This window comes from Takifugu rubripes, chromosome 17 (genome assembly GCF_901000725.2).
Source record: "Takifugu rubripes chromosome 17, fTakRub1.2, whole genome shotgun sequence".
Taxonomy (NCBI): Eukaryota; Metazoa; Chordata; class Actinopteri; order Tetraodontiformes; family Tetraodontidae; genus Takifugu; species Takifugu rubripes.
This window is the reverse complement of record NC_042301.1, coordinates 6,913,510-6,925,763: the sequence shown is the minus strand read 5'-3', so window position 1 is coordinate 6,925,763 and position 12,254 is coordinate 6,913,510. Positions and strand designations below refer to the sequence as shown.

Below are 12,254 nucleotides of genomic sequence, written 5' to 3'. Positions count from 1 at the left end.
CGTAAACGTAAACTTGGTAAAGTTATTATTCACGTCGGAGCCAATGACACCCGGCTTCGTCAGTCGGAGGTCACCAAAATTAACTTGGAGTCGGTGTGCAGCTACGCAAAAACCGTAGCATTCTCTGGTCCCCTCCCCAATCTGGCCAGCGATGAGATGTTTAGCCGCATGTCGTCGCTTCGTCGCTGGTTGTCACGGTGGTGCCCCGAAAACCAGGTGGCCTTTATAGATAATTGGAGCACTTTTTGGGGAAAACCTGGTCTGATTAGGAGAGACAGTGTCCATCCCACACGGGATGGTGCTTCTCTCATTTCGAGTAATTTGGCTAATTTTATTAGACCCAAAGTGACCTGACAATCCAGGATGCAGAGTTGTAGTCTTACACACCTCTCTGCTGCTTCCATAGAACCCTCATCCACCAACAATAACATATTTAACACTATAGAGGTAGTCTCTGTTCCAAGGTTAAAAGTTCACCAAGCACAGAGCAAGGGAGCGGTCAATCACCATAATCACCATAATCTAATACTAAAGCACAAGTTGGAGAAAGTAATATCATAATTAAATGTGGACTGTTAAATATTAGATCTCTTTTGTGTAAATCCCTGTTAGTACACGACCTGATAGTGGATCATCACATTGATTTATTTTGTCTTACTGAGACCTGGCTTCAGGAGGAGGAGTATGTTAGCTTAAATGAATCTACTCCTTCTACCCATCTTAATTATCATATTCCTCGTGTTACTGGTCGAGGAGGGGGAGTGGCAGCAATCTATCACTCCAAGTTATTAATTAATCATAGACCAAAATATGGCTCCAGTTCATTTGAAAGCCTGACTCTTGGCATCACCCATCCGAACTGGAAGGCAGAAAAGCCACTTCTGTTTGTAGTTGTATATCGGCCCCCTGCTGCGCCACATTCAGAGTTCCTGTCTGAGTTCTCTGATTTCTTATCTGACTTGGTCCTTAGAACGGACAAAGTCATTATCATTGGAGACTTTAATATCCATGTAGACGTTGTAAATGACAGCTTTAGAAATGGCTTCATTACATTACTTGAGTCAGTTGGTTTCCTCCAGCAGATAAACCAACCAACTCATAGCTTTAACCACACCCTAGATCTAGTTCTGACTTATGGTGTTGAGGTAGAACATGTGTCAGTGTTCCCTCAGAACCCACTCCTGTCAGACCATTCTTTGATCACTTTCACATTTATGATTAAGGATTCTTCTATGCTCAGAACAAAGTCTTACTATAGCAGATGTCTTTCAGATAATGCTGTAGCTAAGTTTAAGGAAGCGATCCCTGTGCTAATCCCAGGACCACCGTGTGTTTCCCCAGGGATAAATCATTATAATCTTAGCCCTGCTGAGGTTGACTCTATTGTGGAAGGTGCAGCAACCATCACGCTTGATTCTGTTGCCCCACTGAAAAAGAAAATAGTAAATCAGAGGAGGTGTGCCCCCTGGTATAATACACATATCAGGACCCTCAAGCAGAAAGTGCGAAGACTGGAAAGGAAGTGGCATTCTTGTAAAATAGACAGCTATCATGTAGCCTGGAAAGACTGTCTATTAGTTTACAAAAAGGCCCTCCGTAAGGCTAGAACAGCTTATTTTTCTTCCTTAATTGAGGAAAATAAGAGCAACCCCAGGTTTCTTTTCAGCACTGTGGCCAAATTAACTAAGAGTCACAGTGTTTTAGATCCACGTATCCCTTCTTCCCTTAGTGGTGAAGACTTCATGAGCTTCTTCACTGATAAAGTTCTAGCTATCAGAGAGAAAGCTAACCAGGCCATCCCAAAAACTGGACCATCACCAGATGTGCTGACTGTGGGAACATTCAGGTTCTCCAACGAGTCCTTAAACCCCTTCACCCCTATATATTTTTCTGAGGCGTCATCGCTAATTCAGAAATCCAAGACCACCACGTGTCTTTTAGATCCCATCCCAACACACCTGTTGAAGGATGTTTTACCATTGATAGGCAGTTCTATCCTGGACCAGATCAATGGTTCTTTAGTGTCAGATTATGTACCCCGGTCCTATAAGGTGGCAGTGATTAAGCCGTTGCTTAAAAAAACATCACTGGATCCTGACGTATTAGCAAATTATAGGCCAATATCCAACCTTCCTTTTATCTCTATTTGATTTGATTTGAAGATTAAGAAGAAGAAAATCCCACGTCTGTACAGCCAACCTGACATCCTCACTCTGTAATTGGGACATATAAGTCATGGCCTACTAACATTATTAAAAACTAAAGTTCATTATCGAGTCATCTTCCCGTTCTGGGTTATAGAAACACAGAGGATAAGAATTCTAGACCTCTCTTGCTCTAAGTCCAATTGCTACTCCTTGTTGTTTAATGAAGAGTGAGAGCTGGATTCCAGTAGGACTAAAGAACCAGGGAGTGGTATTCAAGAATGGTCCCACGGGGACAGAATCCGGGAGACACTGATCTTAATTGTTGGCTCATTGCTTCTTGTTCATTTTACAAATGTTCTGTTCTGTAGGCGTCTGGGCAGAATCAAAAAAGGAAAGTGAGCCAAGGACACATTCACCGCTGGGTCGTTTTCATGCAATCGACATTTTTAAAAATACCAGAATGACAATAAAATTTCAGTGCGTTGACACTGATTCTTTTGCCTACTGCTTCCTGTGTAACTACATCACATCCTGCTATCTCAGTGGTCCAATAATCTCAGAAACACTTTTAAGTCATCTGCTATCAGTGAAGTCTATCAATGGTCTTGCGAATCTCATTAATTCATCCTACAGAGCTCAACCTTCACTTTACGACTTAAATTATTTGAACTCAGATTATCAGGGTAATGACCCTGAACATGCCAACACCTGCAAAACGCCAGTTACAGCAAATCAAGAGACAAATTGGGGTTGTTAATAGAAAAACAAAAGCATCTCCACAAGTGAATGAGATTCATATTTAGTCATCAACAGAAACCCTGCCAGGCTGCTTTTGTGCTCAACTACAATGGAAATAGATTTAAACAGCTAGCAGCAAGTTGGATAAAGTTAATTTCAACCAGAGTAGCTGACATCAGATGATGAATTCTCTCAAGCATTCAGCTCCTGAAGGATGCGAGGATTTTTAGTAGATTGAGATGCTGGTGGACTAACCTGTCCAAACAGTTTATTGAGATATGATATGTAGGCCGCTGCCATGGCTGAGCTGTTGCTCAGGCTTCTCCTACTGCGTCGACGGCCTTCCTCTTGTCCGGAGCCCTTTTTGTCCTCCAAAGGTAACTTTGAGCTGTGAAAAGCAGCAATGATCATTAATCAAACCCCATTCTTCTATCTTTCAATATACTTAAATAAACACAAGTGTCTCTGAGATGATTACTGAGTTTTAAAGTGAGATAAGTGGAAAAAACATCAGCGATTTGATCAGCTTACATCACGTGAGAGCAGTGACAAAAGAATAGGGTAAGACAAGAAAATATAGGTATGAAACGCATGAACGCATGAACGCATGCATACTTCTACTCCACCTCCTCCTAATCAGTGTTGATTGGAAACAGAAATGATAATAACCAGAATTTCTTGGAGAGGCTCAGCTGAAGGGCTTTGCTTTTGAATTTCCGTGAAGCCGGTGATCTGCCAGGAGAAGCAGCTCTCCCTGCTCGTGGAGACAAACTAGAAGAAGAGAAAATGGAGATTTTCTTGTAAAAAATGAACAACTGGTCAATGAACGCAGTACACGTACGTGTTTGTCAATTTCTCAGTGATCCATGATTGATAACCCTAGTGCTGATAAAATAATGGGGATGTTTTCATCAACAACAAATGTTAGAACAATTACAACAAAAAGTAGATGACAATCAACTGTAACAGGCTTAAGGCTTATTCTCCACGTGGGACCACTCTGCCAGTTGAGGATATCGACTCGGGTAGGATTTCCGGTAACATGTTGCGTCACTTCCTGTCTTCTCAATCGTTTGTTGTTTGCTCTGTGTGTTGTATTCACTTTACTTAAAATTAAATTTAATTAAAATTGAACACTTGGGACATTCTAGTCACCTGATAACAGTGAGAAATAACTCATATTAAATAAATACAGGGCTCTGCCGATTATCAGCGTTAGCATGGCCTCACCATCTGTTTCACCCGGTGTCTTTGTCTGTTCAGCGTGTGAAATGTTTAGTTACCCCTCTGCCTCCTTTAGTGAAGGGGATAGGTGCAGAAAGTGTAGTTTATTTACGGCTATGGAGGCTAGACTTGGTGAGCTTGAGACGCGGTTCCGCAGCATGGAGTTAGCTGGAGTTGCGTCAGGTAGCCAGGAGAAGCTAGCTGCTGCGGAGCCGCCTAGCGGAGCTACAGCTAGCGGTCCCCCGGCAGCAGCCGGCTAGCCAGTGCGGCTGGGTGACGGTTCGCAGGAAGCGTAGCCCAAAGGCCCACGGTGCACTACCACCCGCTTCCCGTAGCTAATCGTTTTTCCCCACTCGGCGAGACACCCGCTGAGAAACCGACCCTGGTAATTGGCGACTGTTTTGCGCTACGTGAAGCCGACTCCAGCGACCATAGTCAAGTGCATTCCGGGGGCCAGAGCGGGCGACATAGAAGCCAATCTAAAGCTGCTGGCGAGAAGTAAACGTAAATTTGGTAAAGTTATTATTCACGTCGGCGCAAACGACACTCGGCCTCGTCAGTCGGAGGTCACCAAAATTAACATAGAGTCGGTGTGCAACTACGCAAAAACGATGTCGGACTCCGTAGCATTCTCTGGTCCCCTCCCCAATCTGGCCAGCGATGAAATGTTTAGCCGCATGTCGTCGCTTCGTCGCTGGCTGTCACAGCAATGTTATTTCTTGTGTAGTTTCTAGTTATGCTGATTCTTGTATCGTTTTTCTGCTTCCCCCCTTCTGTATTCATTTACAGGTATCGCCGCCTTCGGAGCTGCATGATGACCTCCCACCCTGCTGACCCACTCGGCCGGCGGCTTGCATAAATAGTGTATTTTTGTATGTGGTTCTGTGCTCTGTGCCTCTCCTCTCCTCATGAGCCTGGTCCTGCTCAAGGTTTCTTCCTGTTAAAGGGGAGTTTTTCCTTGCCACTGCTTGTCTGGGGTTAGGCCCTGGAATTCTGGAAAGCGCCTTGAAACAATTTTGATTGTAAAAGACGCTATATAAATAAAGTTTGATTTGATCATTCAATGGGTTTTGGTGAGTGAGCATGTAAACACAAGAGCAGAGGCCACTCTAAAGGTTCTTTTAGATCAATTCTGTGTAACCCAGTTGGAACAGTCTGCCAGCTTTGACTCACCTGGTAGCAGAAGGTGGTCTACCTTCTGCTCCTCCCTTGGCATTTTTCATTGACATCCTGCAAAAAAGGTAGCAGTTAAAATATGTTTAAAAAGAGTTTGTTGAAATTATTCCTGGTAAGTTTTATGTGGCAGAGTTCCGAAGCCTCAAGCAAGTTTAGCACATCTGAGCAGATGATGAATATATTAAGAAATAAGGCAATAGTGTGGAAGAATGTCTTTAAGAATACATTTGCTGAAGCTTGACCCTCTCTTTGATTGTTGGATTTGCTTTTCAGTGCTGTTTAGGTGATTTATGTTCTGTAAATACACATTAGGTTACTGGATAAAATGACCTTGAACTCCAGGTTCAGGTGAATTCATAGAATGGAATAGTTCAAGGAAGGTTGCAAGATTTTCCAATTAAATACAGAAAATAATTAAATGAACTATCAGCTAATGTGGGCAGCCTTTTATTTATTCTGATTTAACAGAGTTTGTGAAGGCAACTTGGTCTTCAAGATGAAGAATTGTTTAAAGGGAGACAGACAGAAGAGAGAAAGATGAAGCAATTATCATGTTGGACGTGGGAGAAGTTAGACACGCTGAAGGTTGAGAGCAGATTAATGTTCCCTCTCTGCCACTCTGCCATTTATGGCCCTCAGTGATGATGAACAGTCGTATTCACTGCCCATGAGCTCTAAACACAACATTACACCCCCGCTTCCACCCCCCAGCCACATGTCACATGTGGTTGGTGCAAAGACGAATCCCCAAGATCTGCTTCAGCGAGCGTCAGGGGCCACGCTGGCGCTAATGAGAAGAGACAAAGAAAGAGTGCCCCATCCTCCAATGTGTCCTCACCAAACACGCCGAATTCCCAACTCCATTAGGGTTGAGCATAATGCACCAGAATAGAGGAGTGATTGGCTGTCAGTCATGCATTCACGAAATCTACGTGCACGTGAGGTGCCAAATGCAACAGATGCTTTTAGCATGTTACGCTCTGTGGGGGTGCGGATACATGCACACTTCCTAAATATTTTTGATTGTTGATTGAAATAATTGTATTGTTTAAGATGCTGTTTAATGGATTTAGGCGAACTTCATAGGCATTCTCCTGCACACACACGAGCACCTCACATGTGGGCAAAGCAAGATGTGTGGTCTCATCGGCAGTGGTCTCATTGTTTGCCTGAAGAATCTCTCTAATCTTCAGTGAGCACAAACTCCCATTAGGGTAAACAAACACACCCAGCCACATGCACGTTTCACTCTACAAGTCTTGAACAGCAGCGCGTATCAGCAGCGCCCCTCCCTGAGAGGCCAACTGCTGTCAGTCACAGAGCCGACACAGATCCTAATCATGTGATTTAAAGCAATGATGCTAAGGTGTTCCTGAAGTAAAGCTAACACAACACAACTCACACAGCTGCTAATGGAGTGTGTTGTAGTTATAATGGAGCCACACAGCCCAATCACCAGGCCATAAATGCTGAATGAATATATATCATATAAATTTATCAGGAACCACTGATGGCTCTGTGATTTATAGTTCATCTCCTGCACACACAACTAACACAAAACCATCTCTTCAATGACTGTGTCATTGTGTCGTAGGCTGCATAATCGACAGCTATTAACATGGGAACCACTGATCTGCTTCATACAACGAGCTTCATAATCCAAACAATCATCATCATTTTTGGATCAGTTGTGTAAAATATGTGCATAGATCTTTTTTTTTTTAATATTTCATTTTTACTGCAAGAATCCATTGAACCATAATTAATAACTCTCAACTGTCATTCAATGGTTTGAAGTTGTTTTATTAGCCAGCTTCTATTTGAACCTTTCCTCCTGCATTTGTGTAAGGACTGGAACATGAGGATGGGGCCACGCAGAGTCGTTCAGTCCACGCATGGTTTGTACGTGTGGCCGCGACCACCTGAGGAGCACCTGACGGCTGTTACTCAGGGCAACGCTCAAATGACAACCACACAAGAAGATGATGACGAGCTGAGACGAGAGTAAAACCAGAGCTGTCCCTCACACCTCAGGTCCAAGACTACAGAGCTGGTCCTACCCTCCAGTTCTCTACCACTGACCAGGAACGTTGATGCTGCCCCTGTGTACCATGTCTGAAGGCAAAAAAGGACAAGGCAGACATTTCCTAGTGGACTGGAAGGGAGATGAGGTCTGGACCCCCAACTGATAGTGGAGCATTGGTACTGATCTTGGAGGAGGAGGCCTGGGGGGGCTGATACGTTGCTCTCTTCTCTGCCCTTGAGTATTCTCATGCTTCTATGATTGTCTGCCCTGTGTCCTATCACCTTTGCGTTCCATTATGCAGACATCCTTGTTGCATCTGTTTGGCATCATTACCTTGAGCAGCAGAGTCTTTCTTGGGCCTCATTGTGAAAGTCTATTTGGCTCTCGTGTTCCTCTTATAGAAAAAGTGATTGTTCCTGCAAGGCTTTATTAAATATTGTTTATTCCAACATTCAATTATTGAGATGAAATTATTTAAAAATGAAACTACTTCTTATTTTAAAAGTACACAAACACATGTGTGAACACACACATCCATGCACACTCTAAGTAAAACTAACTCTTGTCTAAGAACCATCCATAGTGGCTCCATCTAAACATCTCTGTTACCTGAACCTTTCTGCAGTATAGTGGAACAACCTACCTCTTATACAGCAAAATATACACAAAACTCAAGAAATGTCTTTAGAAGTCCTCTCAAAAATGCTTTCTGCCAGCTTTAAATCATTATTTACATAGAATCTTACCTTCACCTGTGTTTTTTCTCCCCTTCGTATTGGCAGGTAGCAACAGAAATGAGATGTATCTGTTGTGTGAAGCCCAACTTTACTTGAGGATTATATGATGAAGGGTGATTATCCAGCTAAATATGGAGGGATTAGGCATGTATCTGTCCTCAGGGGTATGAAGACCAAAGCTGCATGTGGTCAAAGATGCATTAGAATTGTTCTCTTTTCACTGACAGTTTTCCATAATCTCTCCAGATTTCTGCCATGTCAGCACTTATGGTGCACATCGACAACACGTATTTATTAATAGATGTATAATTATTAATATGTGTTTATTTATAGATTAGCTGAATGAGATTTAAAGTTCCCTCTTCATAAACTGTGGCTCCTGACAGCAGGTTGTCAGGAAAATCTTCAATTCTTTATTGTTACTGTAAATCTTTGAGTCAGGTAGCACCCGTTTAAAAGAGTTGGTTGCATCTAATTCTGTCTATTATTCCCAAACTTACTGGTAAGGTAAACAATCCACTGGAGCCAAGGATGCCATCAAACTGTATTTTCCTGGGTGTAGATGTGAGTTTTCCATACTGGGAGTTTGTGCTGGTGTGGTGGGTTGTACTGATGAGTAGTGCAGGTGCATCTAGTCCACTAGTAGGGTAAAGGAGGAGGAGGATGTGGAAGAACTGTGATCTACTGATAATGTATTTTAAACATATTAGTGAAAATAAAGACAGAATCAAATTAAGAAAAATATAATAAATTTTGAAAGATAAGCAGATGCACTCTTATCATATCAGATGTATGAGCATAAATACATTATAGTGTAGTCCCAAATAATTAAAAACACTAAAGCACAGAAGTCAAAGTGAACATGTGTCCCTTTGTGTCCCTTTATCCAACGTATACATTGAAAATAAACAATGAAACTGAACGAGGAAGGAAGAGGGGAGCAGGAATCACTCTTCAAATGAAAAGCTGTGTGTTTTGAAGCGTGTTACCAGCTGCCAACATCAGGTGGTAACTCTGCGGAGAATTCTCCTCTCAGACATACATGGACCTTTTACTACCGTTTATACAGTCTGTATTAATGCTACTGCTTCCCTCTTGTGACATGTTGATCTTCTCATCAGTGGCTGCTGCTGAATGACCCTGATGCTCAATGTTGCTCTGCGTAAATTACTTAAAAATGCAAATGGCTAAATCCTGTTTGCCTAAAGAGGAACATTGGCCACAAATGTGATACACAAGACTACTGTAGGAAAGTCATGTAGGAGAGTCGCTATGGAAAAGCTCCTCATTTTTAGGGTTAGAATATATAAATTATATAGTGCAGATAGGGTTCCCTCTCCTCTCCTCTCCTCTCCTCTCCTCTCCTCTCCTCTCCTCTCCTCTCCTCTCCTCTCCTCTCCTCTCCTCTCACTGCCACTGTTTTTTGAGGTTTCAGGCTTTCTGACTTTCTGTAAAGCGCCTCGAGACAATTTAAACTAAACCAGACAGGATATAAATAAAAGGTCCATTTTTAGGTTGAATTGTATCACGTGGACTGAAAACAGAACTCCTTGTTGAAGAAACTCTTACGTGGTTAATGATGCATTCACTTATTGGTGAGTGATCATCTCTTATCAGGAACTAATTGGCTCATTAAGCACACATGGCGGCCTGCCATGGGGCAGCAGCTTCATGCCTCCTGTTTCACTCCTTCATCTCCTGGTGTTCTCCTGGGCTTCTCTCTGGTCATGTCCTAGTTTTGCTTTCCTTTCATTTTGTAATAATGGGGAGTGGGAGGGGGCAGTTTTCTTTCTGGAGGAATTGTTCATGGATTTGACTTTTTACTCTGTCTTGTTCGGAAAGATATTGTATTCATGAGTCCTATATCTGCTTCCCATCCAACTTCATTTGTATATAATTTTCTTGTCACTCTGTTCAAGGGCAAATCTGAATCTCTCCATTTGATTGGGAATGGAGAGTAAACACAAAAGTGATGGATTCTTCAAACTAAAACAAATGTTTAGTACAGCATTCTTTAAAGGTTTTATGTCTCTTTCATTACTGTGTTGTCTCCTTCAGACTCTCTTCCTCCTCCTCCTCTATCATTCATCCCTGCCACAGTCCCGCCTCTAGGCCACCCTCCTCCCCACCTTAACCCACCCCTGTAGGGTTTTTTGCTTTGTTTTATGTTTACAGAAATATGCTGATGAGACAAAGTAAAAATGGGATAGGTCAGAGCATAAAAGGGTCAAGACACAGAAACTGAAGCTGAGGAAGTGAGTTCAGTGAACCATGCACCAATAATAAATCACAACGCTGTTGTTTGTCCTGAAAAAAAACGTCATCAAACCAGCCGAGGAAATTTTTAAGAGCCTTGAAATTGGAAAAGACAGTGGAAAGAAAATATAGATTGCAGGAGCTGAGCAGAATGTAATTGGGTCAGTGCAAAATAAATAAACACTTCATATAGTTCAACATAATTTATGTTTTATTTTTGATCAACTGTTTTACCAGGAGTTACATTTTCTAGAATGAACAATAATTAACATTATTAGCATTATTCATGAACAGCAATAATGGGATCCATGTTGGGAGTTTCCCCTAGTGCTTTCCCTCTCCCTCTCCCCTTCTGTTTCTTGTCTGTGTTTCCCTTGTCTGTTTCCAGGATGGGTGGGGCTGCTTCCTGGTTCATGCCCATTGCGTGATCTACACACCTGCAACTCATCTCCAGTTAATCATCTACACCTGCCTGCTGTTAAAAGGACTGCTTGCAAGTCCATCTTTGCCAGTTTGTTGCTCAAGCCTCTGTGCCTGCTCATTCAGATGTCTGTTTGTGCTGTCCAGCCTGCTCCAATGAAGTGTTTTTCGTCTTTGGTTCTTTGTGTAACTCTATTGCCACATCTCAGTAAAGTCTGGCCTGGTCAAATCTACTCAGTCCTGTGTGTGTCTGATTTTTGGGGTTCAGGTTGTGTCTGCCATTCCTAATGATCCAAACCTGATCCTGTTGAGTATCAAAAAATGAATGGATGACTGGTGGTTTGAAAAGATTTAACTAAAACTTCAAACTGATCAGGTTTAAAGAAAATGAGGGGGGGGTGCATTTTAACAGGAGGGATTCTCACCTTATGAGGCTCTGATTGGATTTGACAGGGGTCATTCCCTTTCATAGCTGACCCTGTCAAGAATGACCTTAGTAAATAATTCAGATTTTTCCTACAAAAAACTGCTCTTTGAATGTAGCCCTGCTTCTCAGAGAAACTATCAAAGGTGGGGTTAAAGGAATCTGACTTTGTCAGAGGGGCCCTCAACAGACAGGACTGACAATAAGGGGGAGGTGAAAGCAGCAGCTAATGCTGGTGTTGGAGCGATGCCTTTTGTGCACAGCCAGAAGCTGTGCAGGGCCGAAGTTGGTGCCACGACATGTTGTGAGAACAATAATACACCTTGACAGAACAGCACTCTCTGCCAGCACCACCCTAAAGCCCAAGAATGAGAAACAGAAGCGACACCCGTGACACCAACTGCCACCATGATGGAATATCAACAACCACCACTTTAAACATCAGTGTGGTTTTAGAATTCAGTCTGTCTCTTTGGCTGACTGTTCTGTGAAAGCATGATCAGAGTGCCTTTTAAAGACGATAAACCTGCAGACACTAACACCGAGAGACGCCTTCTGCTGAAAATTTGAATGACAGCTTTAAGGCCCCTCTAACTACCTTTGCTCTGTGCTCCTGCTCTGCCTCCAGGTTGCAAATGTCAGTTGGTGTCGCATGAGGTCAGCATAAATCACCCAGACTTTGCAAACAGAGCAGGTGCAGTGGTGACTCTGCCTTAGTAGCAAAGATTAGCAATGCTTTATAACAAAAGAGTAGATACAGGTAATATGGGATGAAGGAGAAAATTTAAGGGATTCTTATAAACAATAGTGATCTTGGATGGATAGAGTAAATTATGAGCACATACATTTGTTGACAGATCAATAAATAGATCAGGGTTTCGACAGGGTGCTACATTGCTGGGTGTAGAGGGGGCCGTGTTTGCTGCCTTTGCTGACACAACAAATGGTTTAACATGAAAATGACCACAAACCAACTCAAATAATAATTTGGAGAAAGAAGTAAGATGCAAAGGTGGGTTCTGTTATCATTGTGTTTGCTCCAGTCTGATCCACTGGGGTCCTGGGTGGAGGTAGATGCTCTATGTGTGGTTGAAATGAGCACTTCA

The 12,254-nt window shown here is 42.6% G+C and overlaps 1 protein-coding gene across 5 annotated transcripts in view; it reads right to left on the bottom strand.

Moving 5' to 3' along the window:
• cabp4 (calcium binding protein 4) overlaps positions 1 to 4,936 on the bottom strand; it is a 14,080-nt gene extending 9,144 nt beyond the window's left edge. For 2 of the 5 annotated variants that reach the window (XM_029850903.1, XM_029850901.1), the window contains exons 1-3: positions 4,897 to 4,936; positions 3,555 to 3,656; positions 3,141 to 3,273 (exon numbers count right to left, since the gene is read on the bottom strand). In XM_029850903.1, the coding sequence (XP_029706763.1) occupies positions 3,141 to 3,273; positions 3,555 to 3,656; positions 4,897 to 4,922 (261 nt within the window). In that variant the 5' untranslated portion in view covers positions 4,923 to 4,936. Of the gene's footprint in view, positions 1 to 3,140; positions 3,274 to 3,416; positions 3,512 to 3,554; positions 3,657 to 3,726; positions 4,026 to 4,115; positions 4,176 to 4,896 lie in introns of those variants that run through there. The other 3 variants (XM_029850905.1, XM_029850904.1, XM_029850902.1) reach the window with 3 other exon arrangements.
• Positions 4,937 to 12,254: the final 7,318 nt, after the last annotated feature.